The following is an 18,716-nucleotide window of genomic DNA, read 5'->3' as shown; positions in this document are numbered from 1 at the left end:
CAGAATCTGCTGCTTTTACAAAAGTCTGGTGCTTATGGAGATAGGACATCATGCCCCATGGTAGAAGCAGCTCAGGTTTTGAAGATAGACACACTCCTAACTGTCTGGTCCAGACACTTACCAATTGGGTGCCCCTGGCCAGGATATTCTGTCCTTCAGTGTCCTCGTGGAAGAGGGATAAACAGGACTTTGAGTAAGAAGTGCCCGCCAGGGTGCCTGGCCCAAGGTTGTCAGTCCCCATCCTCAGCTGCCTCCCCACAGAGAGAAGCTTCTGCTGGATGGAGAGGTAGCCACAAGGTGAAGAAGCCCAGCTGTGGCTGGGGGGGTGGGGGGCAGTGAGGGGAGTGTCCATTCACTCTCCCCAGCACACGTGTCCCTCTGGAGAAAGCCAGGGAAGAGAAAAGACAGGCAAAACCAAAGGAGATTATTCTCAAGTAGTTTTTAATCAACTGGTAAGAAGGGAAATAAAATTGAAGATCTCCAGAAAAAGTGTTGAAATAACCTTTCCACCCTCATCATGCTGTCCCAAGGGTAGCCATGGTCTCTCTAAGGCTGTGATCCGAGAGAACAGAAAGGGGCTTCTACCCTTAGGGCTGTACTAGCCCAACTGAACCCTTCCTGGGGCTGGGGGTGGGCTGGGTGGGGAGTATTCAGAAGCCTCTCCATTTCCTGAAGCTCGGGCCTCCCACTTGCTGCTCCTGCAGACACGTGCCACCCAGGTGCCGTGCCAGCCTAGAGAAGGACAGCACTTCAAAGCTTTCCCTTATTCAGCTTCATTTTGAAGCTCCAGGTTCATTGCTAACCTCAACCTACAAAAACAGAAACCAGTTTAAGAGGCAAAGCATTTATTTGGGATCAAAAACTTGCAGTTTGGGGAGCACAGATTCAGGTGGAAACCCAAACTGTCCTGCTAGGGAGTAAAAGTCAGGGGCTTTAAAGGCAAAGAAGGGAAATTACATTACAAAGAATTTTAATTGGAGTTGGAGGCAGAAGCCAGTCTTGGCTAAACATTGATTGACTGTTGATTCTATCTTCAGAAAGCTGGCAATCCTCAGTCTTTGCGATCAGGATGTTCGTTCTGCTGACTTCTCAAACAAGGGCTTGTAAAACAATTGCTATTTTGGCCCAGTCCAAGGGTTGACTCAGCCCAAGGTTCAAGACAGCAAGGCAGCTTCTCTGGAAAGCCATTTTAAAACGGCTCCACTAAAGTCAATTTTCACACCAGTGAATAAATCTAGGGGCACACATCTTTCATTCCTGCCGTCTTTAGACAGCTAGTGTTTTCTCCAAGGCTGTGGCGGAGTTAGAAGCAATGATTTCAGCAGGGTCGAGAATAGCGGAGTCCCATTTTTTCCCTCTGTGGATAGACCTCCGTTTTGGCTCCTGCTGGGCCTATGAGCCACTGGTCTCTCCAGATTTATGCTGCCTTGCAAGCATTTAACCCAGGGATGGGAACAGTAATGGCTAATCCCACACTTTTCTTAGCTTTACCCTACTCTCTCAGGCTTCAGTGACGTGACTGCCGTTTGCATGAGGAAGACTCCAGCGCTAAGCGTTTACACACTTCAGATGTTCAGCTCCAGCTTTTAAATCTGAAACAACCGTTTATTTGTAGCAGAGGGGAATTAGGATCAGGGAAGCAGCCCGCTGGGAGACCCTTCCTCAACCAGGCTCAATATCTACTGACTTCTTGTCGGAGGGGAGATAGTATCGTGTTTCAGGAGGAAACACATCACCCCAGTACCATGACACAACGAGAGATTGAAGCTACAAACTTGGTGTGGAAAAGGAAACTATTTTTAAAATGTTAGCAAGTAGGAAATGGATGTTGAGGGACTAAAATAAGTGAGACTAGAATAGTGTTGGAGAGAACTGGTAAGGAACTGAAACTGGAAAAAATAATCTGAAGGGAAATTATAGATCCCAGAAGTTAATTACGGGGTAAAAAGAGGGAGATAAAAACAGGAGGTGAGAACGGCTCACAGAGGAGGAAGTGTGAGTCTGAAAGTGAGAGATTCACAGAACAAATCTCCAGATGCTGGTGATCCTACACCCGCCATCCAGCAAACGGAGGAGGAGAAAGTCATAACCATCTTGTCATAGGGAAACTGAGTCAGGCAGGGAGCCATCATCCTCAAAAGTTTTCTTGTGACCCTCCCCACTGGCCCGGCTCACCCGTAGGGAACCTCTGATCTGCTTTATGTCACTATGGATTCATTTGCATTTCTGAAAATTTTGAAAAAATGAAATTATTCAGTAGTACTTTTTTTGGTCTCGCCTCTTTTATTCAGCATAATTATTTTGAGATTCATCCATGTTGTTTTGTGTATCACTGGTTCATTCCTTTTTACTGTTGAGTAGTATTCTATTGTATGGATATACCACAATTTGTTGATCTACAACTTGTTGATGGACCTTTGTGTTAGGGTTCTCCAGAGACACAGGGCCAATGGAATACATACACACACACACACACACACACACACAGATATTTATTTTAAGAAATTGGCTCACACAATAGTGGGGGCTGGCAAATCTGAAATTTGAAGGGTGAGCTAGAAGCCTGGAAATTCCAAGAGTTGTTGTTGCAGTCTTGAGTCCAAAGGCAGTCTGGAGGCAAAATTCCTTCCTCTTTGGGGGACCTCAGTCTTTTCTCTTCAGGCCTTCAATTGATTGGATGAAGCTCCTCCCCCCCCCCCCCCCCCCCACCTTAAGGAGGGCAACCTGCTTTACTCAAAGTCTACTGATGTAAATGTTAATCACATCTAAAAAAATACCTTCACGGAAACATCTAGACTGGTGTTTGACCAAAGAACTGGGCACATGGCCTGGCCTAGTTGACACACAAAATTAACCATCACAGAGTTGTTCCTAATTTTTGGCCATTAAAAATGAAGCTGCTGTGGGCATTTGTGTACAAGTCTTTGCCTGGACCTACGATTTCATTTCTCTTGGGGAAAAACCCAGGAGTAGAATGGCTGTGTCGTGTGGTCGATGCATGTCTAACTAAAAAATCCCTTCCGAATGTTTTCCCAAAGTGATTGTACCATTTTACATTCCCACCAACTCTGTTTGAGAATTCCAGTTGATTTTATATCCTCACCTGTCTGTCTTCTTTAATTGGTATGATCTGTATTTTTCATTTTAGACATTTTAGTGGGTATATAGTTGTATCTGTGGTTTAAATTTGCATTTTCTGAATGGATAATGATGGTGCACATTTTTAACATTAATTCTTTTTTACTTGCAGGTTATTTTGCTTTTCAAGTAGGAAGGGCAAGATTAAAATACAAAATTATGCCCCCGGCAGTCTCTGGGTCACCAGAATTTGACAGAATATTTCGTGCACAGTAAGTAATGCTTCTCCTGCCCTTCAGAGATCCGGGCCTGCCACACGCACACAATTCCTGACTAGGGGGAAGATGTGCAGAGAAGATAGCCCATTATAACAAAGCACTCTTCACAGCTAAGACCCTTCTTGTGATCCTTGAAGCTTGAAGCGTCCAGTGCACGGAGTCTCTACCCACCTGTATTACAAACTCAGAGAGTGCATTTACGGAAAAGGCTGGGATCTTAGGAAGGACTGCTGTATGGCTAAGAATGGCAATGTGGTTAAAGAGCCCCTTCAAGCACCCTGAGAATTTGATAGGCTTAAGTTGGATTAGTTACACTATCTGTTTTCTATCTTCTCTTTCTTCCTCTCCACTTCAGAACGGAGGTGGGTCAGTATTGTTCTCTGCCCATGAACCATTTCCTAAAGTTAGAAACCTATAAGAAAGAGAAAGCTTTCCATTTCACATGTATTGGTAGCGATTTTGATCATCTTGTGCACCTTGCCTTTTCAGATCCACTGAGAATGTCCCACCATCAACACCATGAATTTGCCTGCTGCAAGACCCTAGGGCTCCTTTATATTTCATTCCCCACACGAAGTGCTTTTAAAACCTTGCGCATATCACCATTTATACATCGCTCGCTTCTTTTATTAACACTTTGGGACTTTTCATCTATGTTCATGATTGAGGTTGGCCTATAATTTTCCTTTCTTATATGGCTCTTGTCTCATTTTGATATCCAGATTACACTAGTCTCTCAGAATAAATTAGAGAATTATTTTCTCAGAGAATTTTAATAAGATTGGAAGAGTGTGTTCCTTCAAAGTTATTAGAATTTGCCTGTAAAATGATCTAAACCTGATGTTTTCCTTGTGGAAAAAAATTTAAAACATGAGATTTGATTTTTCTAATGATTATGGGACTATTCAGTCTTTTTATTATGTTTTGAATCAATTTGGGCAAGTCGTAGTCCTTGAATTGGCAACATTGGTCTCTTGTTTACCTGTTTGCTCCAAGCAGGATTGTACAGACTATTCCTTAGGCTTTGAAGTATGGGATGAATACCACTGGTAGTACAAGAGATAATTTTAAGAGGTGTATAGACACGATTTTTTTAAAAAAAATTATTGTGGTAAGAACATGCAATATGAGATCTACCTACTTAAATTCTTAAGTGTATAATACATTATTGTTGACTGTAGGTCCAATGCCATACAACAGATCTTCTGAGCTTATTCATTTTAGTTGATTGAAACTTTATGCCCTAGATATGATTTTAAATAACATTGAACCACGTGATAAGAAAGTCATTCCCATTTCAATTGTCTTTGAATCTTTATGGGTATGTCAAGTGGAAAGTATTTGTTTGGTGCCAGTATGTCCTATAGTCCAAAATTAATATTCATCTTTCTAAGAGTACTACATCTATGTGGTCTGAAGATAAAGTGAGATGACAAGCCTTATATAAACAAATAACTCTCTGTCCTCAATCCATTCCCAGAGACAACCATTGGCACCTCTTTCGATCACTCCTTTTGGTATTTACGTCCATACTGTGCTTTCACTGCTTTGATTCACAAATTTTAGACATTACCAATTGACTTCCTTTTACGGAAGAAGGAATCTCATGCTCCTCCTCTTCTTCTTTTCTTTATCTCATCCTTCCAGTAAAGTTTCATCACTTTGTCGAGTTAAATCAATAGCCAATGTTTATATTATTGTGATTAGGTAAATAACGTTCAAAGCTGAATCAAATAGTGTATTATGATTACATTTCCTTCTTACGCAACCTTTTGCTTTACCTGGGGTTAATAATCACCTCTTTGTTTTTTCTTTGCTTAGTTTCATCCCTGATTCTTCAACAGAACTGAAAATCTACTCTTAGTACACTCAAATACATTAAGTAATCTAGTCATATATTTGGGTTTTTTTTCTTGGAGCCATCTGCTTGAGGCTTCCATTTTTCTGCTCCATTCTGGAGGTTGATCTTTAGGCCTGCCACACAGCTGTCATCCTGAGACTTCCTGTCATCATCCTAGGAATTTCCCTTATCCTCTACTGATTTGAGTCACCTGTTTCCTGGATCTCATATTTTCCTGTTTATTTGTTTTCTCTCTCATTTTGGTGGAGTACAGCCTATGGAAGCTTCCTGAGAGAAGGTAAATGGTAGGTCAAATGTCGAGACTTTACATTTCTGAAAATGCCTTTATTCTGCCTCACAGTTGATTGATGGCTTGGCTAGACATATATTTCTAAGGTAAAAATCCTTACCCTCAGAATTTTGAAAATATTACTCCATTATTTTTTAGTTTCCACTGATATTGTTGAGATGTTCTGTGCTGTTCTCATTCCTGATCCTTTGGATCAGTTTGGAAACTGGTGCCTTGAGATGTTATAGTGTTGTGCTTGCTCAGTGAAATTTGGCTTCACTATGCTGAACTCTAGATGAGGCTTTTTCACAGCCTAAAAACTCATGTCCTTCTGTTCTAGAATTTTTTTTGATATTATTATTTTTCCCCAAATTTTCTCTACTTTGTTTTCTCTGTTCTTTCATTCTTCTTTTTTTTCTTTTTTTCTTTTTTTTTGTTTTTGGTGAGGAAGATTGGCCCTGAGCTAACATCTGTTACCAATCTTCTTCTTTTTTTTGCTTGAGGAAGATTGTCACTAAGCTAACATCCGTGCCAATCTTCTTGTATGTTGTATGTGGGATGCTGCCACAGCATGGCTTGATGAGCCATAAGTCCACACCCAGGATCTGAATGCACAAAACCTGGGCCACTGATGCAGAACACACGAACTTAACCACTAGGCCACTGGGCCAGACACTGTTCTTTCATCCTTAAAACATATATTAGTTGTATGTTGTATGTTGACCTCCTGGACTGCTCACCTAGTTTTCTTTTATCTTCAGTTTTTTACCTTCTTGGACTTTTTTTCTTTCTGGGAAATTTCTTGAAATTCTAACATCTTAGTGATTTTTTTAAAAAATTTCAGATATCAATTTTAATTCTTAAGATTAATTGCTATTCTCTGATTGTTCTATAGTAGTTGTTGCTGCTGCTGTTAAATCATCTTTTTTTAGTTTCATGGATGCAATTTATTCTCTTATGTCTGAGGATTATAATGATAATATTTTGGTTTAAAAAAAATTCGTGTATCATTTTTGTTTCTTCCAAGTTCCTTTTTATTGTCTATCTTGGATTTTGTCTTTCATTTTTACTTTTTATTCACCCATTAAATATTTATTGAGCACTTCTATATACCAGGCACTGTTCTAGTAGCTTGGGATATAGCAGTGAACAAATCAGATGAAGATCCTTGCCCTCTTGAAGTTTACCTTCTAGCCAAGGAAAACAGAAAATGAACAATAAGCAGATAATATTATAACAAAATAACACATTATGTAAGAAACTAGCAAGTGTTAAGATATAAAAGAAAGAGGAGAGCATTGCATGGGGGTATGGGGGTGGGCTGTTAACAGCGTGGGTTGCAATTTTAAAATAGGGTGGTCAGTGTGGGCCCCGCTGAGAAGGTGGCACTTGAGCAAAGGCTTGAAGCAGGTGAAGGAGTTAGCCATGTGAACATGTAGAGAAAACACTCTTGAGGCACAGGGAACAGCCAATGCAAAGACCCTAAATGGGAATGTGCCTGGTGGGTTGGCAAGGAAGTCAGTGCGGCTGAGAGAGAGAGCTGACAGAATGCGGTAGGAGGTGGTCAGAAAGGTAATGGATGGATCACATAGCGCCTTGAAAGCCTTTGTAAGGACTTTGGCATTTTCTCTGAGTGAAATGAAAAATCATTATAGGGTTTTAAGCAGAGAAATTACATGATCTTATGTTTTAAAAGGATCACTTTGTCTGCTTTGCTGAGAGTAGTCTATATGGAGGCATCGGGAAAAGCAGAAAATTCAGTTAGGAGTCTACTGAAAAAATACAGGTGAGAGATGATGGTGACGTGAACCAGGGAGATAGCAGTAGAGATGATGAGAAATCATCAGATTCTGGATGCATTTTGAGGATAGAGCCAATAGAATCTCCTGACATAATAAATATGGAGTTTGAAGAGTCACGAGTGACACTTAGAGTTTTGGCCTGAGCATCCCAAAGGATGGCATTGTGATTAACTGAGACAGAGAGGCTGCAGGAGGAGCAGGTTTGAGGGGAAGACCAGGAAGTTCCCTTCTGTCATGTTATGTCTCAGATGTGGCTCATGCCTCAGCTAAGGCGTAAGCAGTATGATCTACTAAGCTACTTGGATCATTTGTTACTGCAACACAAACTGGCTAATACATTGTTGTTTACACATCCAAGTAGAGATAGACAGTTGGATATACAAATCTGCACTTTAGCAAAGAGGTCTGAGCTGGGAATACAAATTCAGGAGTCATTGGCACATGAAGATGATTTAAAGCCGTGAGACCGGAGGAAATCTTTACGGGAGTGGGTGTAGATAAAGAAGAGGACCAGCAACTGAACCTGGAGTCCTCCGGCCTTACAAGGTCAAGAAGACAAGGGTCCAGCAAACAGATCTGAGCTGAAGAGATCTTAGAGTCTTTACTCGAATGTCAGGTGATTCTTGATTGGCTATCTGTGCAAGTATAAGAAAGAGGCTTTAGAGAGTGACTGGAGGCTCTGTGCGCATGCGCAGGGCTCACTGAGTGGGCATCTTCGCTAAAGGGAGATTGATCAGGAGGCAGCTTTCTACTGGAGGGCCTGCGAATGTCAGCACCTATGTGGAGGTCGTCTTTCTGGAACCATTTAGTTTCTCTAGGGAGAACTCTTAAACTCCCTGTGAGGGCAGAGAGAATAGGGGGTGATGGGGGAGTGAGGGGTGAGGGATGAGGATGGGTATAATGGCCTGACTTCGAGTAGTCTGAGAGTGCGGTGGGTGAAGCACGGAAATTCTCCCACTGTGCAGTATGTGGATTTGCACTGTTTTCAGTACAGAATTTTACACCATCCTCCATTGTTCCTGGAGCCCCCAGAGATTCTCTGGTTCAGTTTCTCCAGACAATAAACCTCCACCTCCTGTGATGGAGGAGTAGGAGGGCGGCTCAGAGGTGGAGAGGAGCTGAAGCCCTCCTTAGACAGTCTTTCAACCAGTTCTTCTGTTTCAGCCTTTGGCCTCCAAGGTACCTGGTACCCCCAATCCTTGAGCTTCTTGGGGTACTGGGAGAACCTCTCTGTCTTCACTGGTTCTTCCTTCTGCAGGCACATAGGTTTCAATTTTCTGCCCTCTGCCAATTTACCTACTATTCCTCCAAGTACTGTCCACTCTTGAGAAATTTGCTAAGATCTCTCTTCCACTGCTGTATCTGCTCCTATTCTCTTTGTTCTTGATGACTTTATATCTATTTTCAGTTCCTTTACAGGCATTTTAGTGAGATTTCAGGAGGGAGAAGAAATTAACATGGGTTCAATCTGCCTTGTTTGGCAGGAAGTCCTCATGATGTGTTCTTGACACCTCTTGAACGCCCATTCTCCTCATTCAGCTGAGAAAGGGTCTCAGGCTCAGAGCCTTCAGCAATCAATAGCATCTAATGAGAATTTGATAACTTTTTGTTTTCATGGGTTTTAGTTTTATGCTTATCTTTTATTTAGAAAGTGATACTCTTTTTCCTCTTGCAGTAGAAACATAAAATTTCATTTTCCCTAATTTGTTTAAATAAAAAAAATAGTTGGTTATAGGAAAATAGTAAGTGGTATAAAGGCTAAAATTTTGGCAGTGATATATTAATGATTAAAGTTTGGGAGACCCCATACCATTTATAAAAATCGTCACAGGAGGACATTGCACATCTTCCCACTTTGTCTTTCATCATCTGAGAACTTCCTGTTGGGGAGCCTTGGGCTCCCAGCAGGCTAAGTCCCTGGGCCACTTCTGGTTCTATGTTTGTTCTCATAGTTTGCACAAATTTGATTTTTTTTTCAAGTTATTGCTCTCTCTCTCTCCTCTTCTTTGCCTGGCCTCCTCTTGTCCTCGGAATAAAGCTGGACACCATTTCCAAACATGCCTCTCAAGTTGTTGTTTATAAAATAAGTATACAAACCCAATTTCCTTGTTGGAAGTGTTTCATTTGTTCTGTTTGATTAGTCACAGCAGAACAGAGAGGGGTTAAAAATCAGTAACCAATCACTGGGGCGGGGATGGGTGGGTGGCGGGATTTGGAGCTGTAAAATACCTTTCAGGGCACAGTAGTAGCTCCTGGATTCTCTCTGAAGGGTGAATGGGATTGGCCCTACTCCACTGCATCTCTTCTTACATATTCCACAGCATAGCCCCCTTCTTGCCTTAGGTTCTAAGGCCAGATTAGATTAGATTCATCGCTAGGGAAACCATTTCGACTTTATCTGAGGTGGTTCAGGCAGGATACTCTGGGATAACCAGTTCATTCCAAAGTCTATTTGGCTACCCATTCTTGTCTTCCAGGGTGGGCTCCCTTGAGCTCTGCAGATCCCTGAGAGGGAATGCACTTTCTTCTCTGGCTCTCCTGGACCAAAGCGTCGAGTCCCATCAGCCTCCCTTGAAGGTCTTAGGGCCTTGGCTATGACAGAGATGCTGCCTTTTCTCAACTCTTTTCTCCTGCTGCTTTGCGCCAAGCAGAGCCAAGAAGCCTGATGTTATGACTAATTCCATTTTTAAGTGGAACTTGACATCTCATAGCAATCACTTCAAGGTCCCTCTGACCACCACTTATGTACCTGTTTCCTGTCTGAGGTCAGGTTGGATAGTCATTTGCCAAGCAGAGATGATCATTCTGGAGCCTAACATACCTGAGTGACCAGCCCAGGGCCCCTTCCTAGAGTCCTCGTTCAAATTCCTCTTCTCCTCCTACAGGGGGGAACTTAGAGATGACTAGCTCTAGAGTTTTGCAGTCTTTTGACAGAATACATTTTTAAAAATTATGAAAATATGATTTCACCAAGGGCCATTTCTTCATGTTATTGCTGAGCTTGGAAATTCTATCTAGTCTAATTTGAGCACTTTGATCCCTTTAGATTAAGGGCTTTTATAAATCTAAAAAGTAGATCCAAGTAATAAATTGATCTTGTAATTTAAATATATTTCCTCTGGGTCTATCCTCCCTGGAAGAGAATAGCTGCTGATGACCTCACTCTTTTTCATATCTTTGAGGACCCTTATTAAGCGTCTTTCATCTTCTAGATTTTGAGGTTAGGTAGCATTAATTCTTTAGCTTTTTTTTTTTCAATTATTAAAAATTTTGGTTGCTCTCTTTAGACTAAAATTTTTCATATTATTTCTAAACCTGGAATCTAGACATATAGAGTATCCCAACAATGGTTTCATCAGTCTGAGAGGATAGAAGAATTGCCTCTTACTTTGTTCTTGTTGATGCACCCTTGTTTGCTTAATGCTGAATTATTCCGTTCCTGTTCCAGAATTAACCCGCCACAAGGCACAAGTAAACCCAATTGTCATGCATCTGAGTCCTCTTTGGAAATACTAGCCTCTTCTTACTTTACTATAGCTCTGTAATTTTTTTTCCATTTCACTAACTTTTTCTAGTCACTTTGAATTCTAATCTTGAAATTTAGAAATGAAAATTGGTGACCTAAATGTATGTTTAAAAACTATGGAGAAAAGGAAAATGCACAAAGATGATAATTTTTCCAATATTCTGCTAATACACTAGGATTATAGTAATGTGAGTCACCTGCTTTTGCAGTAAGTATAGAAAAGTTAAATAAAAGAGAGACAGTAAGCACATCTCCAGTTTTCTTACAAGTGCACCCATCTTAGACGTTAGCTGAAAGCACAAGATGTACTTATCCACTGAGTTGTAAAGGGCTAGGGATCTCCAAGATGAGAGGATGACTAAATGATGAGTTATTCAAACCCCATCCTCCTCCTCCACAAACCACCTGTGTTGGTCAGCTGGCGCGGCTGTAACAAAATCCCACAGACTGAGCGGCTTCAGCAACAGACATTTATTTTCTCATAGTTCTTGAGGCTGTGAGTCTAAGATCAAGGTTCTGTCCAATTTGATTTCTGGCGAATGCTCTCTTTTCTTGGTTTGCTATGTCCTCACGTGGCCTTTCCTTGGTGCACAGAGAGAGAGCAAGAGAGAGAGAGAAAGAGTGAAAGAGAATCAGTCAGTCTGTCTGTCTGGTGTGTGTTGGCTCTCTGGTGTCTCTTCTTATGACACCCATCCTACTGGATCAGGGCCCCCCCCTTCTGACCTCAAGTAACCTTAATTACTCCCTTCTCCGAATACAGCTGCACTGAGGGTTAGGGCTTTAACATATGAATTTTGGGGGGAGATGAACATTTAGTTTGTGTCACCACCGAATAGCTTCCATCACATAGGCTGGGCGATTCTCAGGTAGTCAGGGGACGAGAGGCAGCTGGAATTTGGATGCACTGCAAGGCTTACTCCCCCTTCTGCTCATCCTGTTCCTTATAAGCAGCACCACTGAAGTGCTGGTTAGATTTGTGCCCTCCCACCACCAGTGCATCCTCCCTCTGGTGTCCCTACACGAGGGTTACTTGGCAAGGAGCAATTTAGACAGTTATGGATCTATATAAAAAGATTAGTTCCAGTAACCTCTCCTCCCCAAGGCTTTTCTGAGCATAATAACCTGCTGCTCTGACCCCCAAGCCAGAGTGATAACCCAAAAGGCTTCCCAGTGTCTAAAGTCAACAGAGGGAGGCTGGGTCATTTGTTAAAAGTGCAAGCAGCTCATGGCGGTGTGCAGTTCACTGCTTCAGAGCGAGTCACCGAAACAAGCGGGGAAAGAAAAAGGAGCAGCGAAAAACTTGAAAGAGGAAAACCTCCTTTAAGTTGTCTTGTCTGCTTTTTATTTTGTAAAAGATGTCATACCATAAACACGGCATTGGAAGTGTTCTATGGCTGGTCAGGTTTTCTCCTTTGGCAGATGGTTCAGATTTCCTACGAATAAGATTGTTATAAGCAAAGTTTCATGTTGTGTGTCCATTAGGAATCTATCTATCAAAAAGCAGAAATATTCAGAAGTGTTTTAGTCAGAAGTCTCCCAAGTGATGTGTACACACTGAGGGGGCACATTAGGTGATCTATACTGGGGGTGAGGAAAATATTGGAGCTTCTATTTATATTTATTCTTAAAATATTATCCTTTAATTTCCATTTTGTGTGTGTTTTATAATGTATATGATATTCTTTTCCAGTTGACTGTTTCAGCTGTGCTAATAGATCAACCACATATTCCCAGGGGTTTAACATAATGGGAGTTTACATCTTGCTCATGTCAAGTCCTATACCGGTGTTTTCTGGCCACATGGCCTTCCACATGATCATTTAGAGCCCTAGACTCCTTTCACCTAAGGAGTCTGTCCCCATCCAGGTCCTCAGAGGTTCTCTCCATTCAACCAGTACGTGGGGCGAAGGGAGCTTGGCATACCAGCTGCTTAACTATTTGGTTCAGAAGTGACGTTTTTCATTTTCACCTTCCACTGGCAAGAAGTAGCCCCACTCAATTGTAAGGAGGCTGGGAAATGTAGTCCCTGACTGGGCCGCTCCTGCACAGCACCAACTTCACGCCATCTTTGTTGTCGGCCAGCCACTCCTGCTACAGGAGGACATATGTGTATATTTATGAGGCTTATGCAACTGTTAGGGTGATGCAATCAAAGAAAGTTGGAGACTAATGTTTTAGGGACTGCCAGATTTAGGGCTGCCAGACCACAATTTGATTCGTTTTTTTCCAAAATGAGGTAAACTTTGTAGTATACTTAATGACTGAGACAAGACCCAAACAGGACACAGTGTGGGACCACCTCGCTGCTCCCAGCCCTCGATCCAGGCAGGAATCTGCAGGGGTCACATTCCTGAGCCCCCAGGCACAGACTCCCTTGGAGTTGGGGATGGACCAGGGGGGTTTCAGCAACTTTAACTAGTCAGTCTTCACAGGCTCTGTCAGCCCGTCCTTTAGGGTGATCAACTCTTCCCAGTTTGTCTGGGACTTTCCTGGTTTTCCCACTTAAGTTTCAGGGTCTCAGGAAACCCCTCAGTTCCAGGGAAACTGGGACTCTTTATGGGGGACTGTCCTGGTTTAAAACTGAAAGTCCCACTTTCTGAAAACCTTTTCAGTCCAGGGCAAACCTGGATGGTTGGTCACCCTACTGTCCTTCCAGCAAACACTCTCTCTGTTATTACCCCTGGGTAGAATTTGAGGCCCAGGGTGACATCTGCCTATAACAAAGGAGAAGCTTCTCCCTAATCTTTTTATGGGAAGCTTAAATAGCAAAGAGCACAGGATTATTGTGCAGAGAGGGCTTTAACCAGGGAATGAGTAGACAGACTCTTTTTCCCTCGGTGTGGACATGCAGGAAATGGGGAGTCCACTCATGGTCATAATCAGCCATACCCTCCATTCCCACCCAGGGAAATTGACACAGCTGTGGCCAGCTGTTTTCGGTCTCATTTGGAGATTTTTCCTGAGAATCTCCTGTAATAAGAGGACAGAATATATCTGCCTTCCTGTCCAAAAAGAGACCATAAATTACTTTCATTTTGGTTTTCATGTCAATGTAACTGTAATTGGTCACTGATAGGATGGGTCAGAATGAATTTTCAGAGTTTGGTCCCCTTGAGTTGAACAATGTCTGTTGACAGCTTACTGCAAACGAGCTGTCCTGGGACACATCTGGGCATGGACCAGTTAACTGTGATATGGGGGTCTGGAGGGGCCCAGAAGTGCTGGTGGCAGAAGGAGATGGCCACATGGTGGAGGGGTGGGGGAGGCCATAATGAGCAGCTAGAACGAAATTCCAGTTATTTCCAGGCCAAGCACTACCTGGTGTTTTCAGCAGGTAGCAGCAGAGAAGACAATTAGAAATGGCAGGGCTCCATGACTGGCCATCAGAGAATTATTTTCAGTCTCCGAAAGATGATAGCAAGAAATAGACAAAGCCTCAGGGCTTAAGGCAAGTCAGTAAAAGAGAGACCAGGAGAAAAGTACTATGAGCATAGGAGGGGCATGAGGTTGGGGTGAGACCAACAATGACTAACTGCTTGTAGGGAACAAAGGGTCTCCTTTCTTGGGAGAGGAGGCTGCAGAGATACCTACTAAACTGCTCAAGTACTCCAGGCTTTGTCCTTTGGGAGCACAAATGCAGTTACATTCCCATCCTTGCCCGAGTCTTCATGACTTCTAACCACCCCTGCTCACCCAGGACCTCAGCACCCTCTTCCCCCAACTTCCCACTTACTTCCTGGAGCCCCAGCTGGCAAGCAATTTAAGGGAGGGGCTGTGCCACTGCCCTGCTCCAGTCCTCCAGTGAGCATGGTACCCCTTCCCAGGTTCTAGAATGTTCCATGACTGCAACGGTGCTGCTCTGTGGTCTGTGGCAGAGGGAGGTGAAGGCCATGGCTCTCCCCAGCTCTTTGTCACTTTTGTCATCGAGGTATGGCACTGCTCCTGTCTGGGGTCTCACCAAGTCTTTCATGAATGCCATCCTTCACCTTTCAGCCTGGTCTCCACTCAGTGTGAAAAGAGTTCCTCAGCTTGGGCAGGGGGAAAAGACCCAGTAACATCTTTCTGTTCTCCTCATTTTCTCTCTCTTTCTTGCCCAAAGGCCTTCTTCCTCCTGCACCAAAGAGACACAAGAGCGCACATGCATATCAATGTCTGTGGACAGAGACCACAGAGGCCACAGACCCACAGGTTCTGCCCTCTGCAGTGCAATTGGGCTTGGCTAGGATGCTCTTAGACAATATTCTCTCTCTTCCCCTACATGCCAACCAAGGTCACTAGTACAGTGGAAAGAAATAGTTCTAGATAGTTAAACCTTTATGAGGAATAAAATGCACTGATTCTGAAGGTGATTTTAAAAAAATCTCATCATGGCTAATTTTGAATTGTGTTTTGGAAAAACTTAACCCTTAAATTTGGAATAACTTAAGGTGTGTTACAAGACTAGATAAAAGATGGGACAATTGTGTTTTGTTTGCGAAAAGGACTGCATAAACTTCCAATGCATGTAGAAAGTAGAGCATTCTTCTGCTGTTACTCTCTTTTACTTCAAGGAAAACAGTTCTCTGGATCTAGCCAAAGAAAGGGAAACGTTAGGAAGCTGTTTATTTTTTAACATAGCTGTGATTTTTCTGACCGCACAAATTTATAAAGTATCTTTTCACTTAACCTATGGTAGCAATTTACAAACTTAAAAGACATTAGTAAAAAGGCAACCATCAGAAGCAAAATAATGCCAAGGATGGAAAGACCAGAAAGAGAAATCTTGGTTACTTCCCCCAGTACTAGAAAGTTGTGGTGATGGTTTGTGAGGGTATCACCAGTGTTAGGCTCAAGATGAGACATTTCTTGGGTCAACCGTGGCCTTTTGGGCTGTAAAGACAACTGTTAAAAAATGAAGAAGAAAGCATTTTGCATTCATATCATGCGTTTCTGATTTTCTAGGGGTCTGATGGTCTCCCGGCACTTAGAGGGCCATGTGGGTAACTTCACTGTTGTCTTTGATGGGGGCTGGGGTTAAAAATTTCCACTCATGCTTCAGGACTCTGCCCCAGCGAGGTCTTTAGATGAGCATTGAGTTATGCAGTTTTCTTGCCCAGTTTTAGGAGATGGTTGAATTATTATCAGGGAGCTTTTTCTCATGGAGTTGAGGCATAAACTAATAAGGTTGAGCTGACCCATCCACAATTTCCTGTGACATTGTGGAGAATAGGGGAAGAATTTTACTTTGTAACTGTGCTTTCTTTTTCCCTTTTTTTGTTAGAGATTTTTTTTTTCGGATTTACTGAGGCATAGTTGACAAATAAAATTGTAAGATATTTAAAGTGTACAACTTGATGATTTGATATACACATAATTTGTGAAAGGATTCCCCCCATCGAGTTAATTAGCACATCTATCACCTCACATATTTACTCTTTTTTTTGGCGAGAACATTGAAGTTCTACTCTCTTAGCAAATTTTGAGTATACAATAAAGTGTTATCAGCTATAAGCACCGTGTTACACATTAGACCCTCAGACTTTATTCATCTAATAACTGAAAGTTTATACGTTTTAGCAACCTCTCCCTATTTTGCTCGCCCCCCGGCCCCTGGCAGCCACCATTCTACTCTCTGTTTCTATGAGTTTACTGTTTTTTTTTTTTTTTGATTCTACATCTAAGTGATAGCTTGCAGTCTTTATTTTTCTCCATCTGATTTATTTCACTTTGCATAATGCCCTCCTGGTTCATCTGTGTTTTGCAAATGGCAGGATTTCCTTCTTTTTAAAGGCTGAATAATATTCCATTGTATATATATTTACCACATTTTCTTTATTCATTCATGTATTGATGGACACTTAGGTTGTTTCCATACCTTGACTATTATGAATAATACTGCAGTGAACATGGGAGTACAGATATCTCTTCAAGATAGTGATTTCATTTCCTTCAGATATATACCCAGGAGTGGGATTCCTGGATCACATAGTAGTTCTATTTTTAATTTTTTGAGGAGCCTACATACTGTTTTCCATAGTAGCTGTACCAAGTTACATTCCCACCAACTGTGCACAAGGTTCCCTTTTCTCTACATCTTTGCCAGCACTTCTTGTAGTTTGTCTTTTGGATAATAACCATTCTAATATCCAATTCTAATAGTATATACCATTATAATAGGTATAAGATGGTATTTCATTGTGATTTTGATTTGCATTTCTCTGATAATTAGTGATGTTGAGCACCTTTTCACGTACATATTGGTCATTTGTATGTCTTCTTTGGAAAACTATTCAGGGTGTTTGGTCATTTTTAAATTGGGTTATGTGGATTTTTTTGCTATTGAGTTTGTAATTATTCCTTGTATATTTCGGATATTAACTCCTTATCAGATATGGTTTGTAAATATTTTCTCCCACGCCCTAGGTTGCCTTTTCATTTTGTTGGTGGTTTCCTTTGCTGTGCATATGTTCGATGTGTGTCACATCTTTATTTTCGTTTTCATTGCCTTTGCTTTTAGTGTCAAATCCAAAATATCGTTGCCAAGACTAATGTCAGTGAACTTTTTCCTCTATGTTTTCTTCTAGGAATTTTATGCTTTCAGGTCTTGTGTTCAAGCTTTTAATACATTTTGAGTTGAGTTTTGTGTATAGTGTAAGATAGCGGTCCAGTTTCATTCTTTTGCATGTGGCTGTCTAGTTTTCCCAGCATCATTTATTGAAGAGACTATCCTTTCCCTATTGTATATTCTTGACATCTTTGTTGAAAATTAATTGACTATATATGCATGAATTTTTTTCTAGGCTCTCTGTTCTGTTCCACTGATCTATGTGTCTGTTTTTATGCCATTACCATACTGTTTTGATTATTATAGCTTTGTAATACAGTCTGAAATCAGAAGGTGTGATGCCTCTAGCTTCGTTCTTCTTTCTTAAGATTTCTTTGGCTATTCAAGGTCTTTTGTGGTTCCATATGAAATTTAGGATTTTTTTTTCTATTTTTGTGAATGATGCCATTGGAATTTTGATAGGAATTTCATTGAATCTGTAGATTGCTTTGGGTAGTATGGACATTTTAACAATATTAATTCTTCCAATCCATGAGCATGGAATATCTTTTCATTTATTTGTGTTTTCTTCAATTTTTTCATCAATGTTTCATAGTTTTCAGTGTGTAGATCTTTTCCTTCCATGATTAAATTTATTCCTAAATATCTTATTTTTTTCATGCAATTGTATATGGGATTGCTTTCTTAATTTCTCTTTCTGATGGTTTGTTATTTGAATATAGATGCACAACTGATTTTGTATATTGATTTTATGTCCTGCAAATTTACTGAATTTATTTATTAGTTCTAACAGTTTTTTGGTGGAGTCTTTAGAGTTTTTTTGTGTATGTGTGAGGAAGGTTAGCCCTGAGCTAATATCTGTTGCCAGTCTTACTGTTTTTGCTTGAGGAAGATTGTGTCTGAGCTAACATCCATGCCAATCTTCCTCTGTTTTACGTGGAATGCTGCCACGGCATGGCTTGAAGAGCGGTGCTAGGTCTGCGCCCCGGATCCAAACCTGTGAACCCCGGGCCACTGAAGTGGAACACACAAACTTAACCACTACACCACTGGGCTGGCCCCTTTAGGGGTTTTTATGTATAATATCATATCATGTACAGACAGTTTTAGTTCTTCTTGTCCAATTTGGACGCCTTTTATTTCTTTCTCTTTCCCAATTGCTAGGATTTCCAGTACTATGTTGAATAGGAGTGACGAGAGTGGGCACCCTTGTCTTGTTCCTGATCTTAGAGGAAAAACTTTCAGTTTTTCATTGTTGAGTACGATATTAGCTGTGGGCTTGTCGTATATAATCTTTATTATATTGAGGCATGTTCCTTTTATATCTCACTTGATCATGGTGTGTGATCCTTTTAACGT

The 18,716-nt window shown here is 41.4% G+C and overlaps 1 protein-coding gene across 1 annotated transcript in view; it reads left to right on the top strand.

Annotated features, from left to right (window-relative positions):
• MGST2 (microsomal glutathione S-transferase 2) overlaps positions 1 to 18,716 on the top strand; it is a 30,360-nt gene that overhangs the window by 3,603 nt on the left and 8,041 nt on the right. The window contains exon 2 of the mRNA XM_003364513.5: positions 3,251 to 3,350. Coding sequence (XP_003364561.1) covers positions 3,251 to 3,350 — 100 coding nt within the window. The remainder of the gene's footprint in view (positions 1 to 3,250; positions 3,351 to 18,716) is intronic.

Source organism: Equus caballus, chromosome 2, assembly GCF_041296265.1.
Source record: "Equus caballus isolate H_3958 breed thoroughbred chromosome 2, TB-T2T, whole genome shotgun sequence".
Lineage (NCBI taxonomy): Eukaryota > Metazoa > Chordata > Mammalia > Perissodactyla > Equidae > Equus > Equus caballus.
Note: the sequence above shows the minus strand (reverse complement) of the source record. Positions and strands in the feature narration are given on the sequence as shown.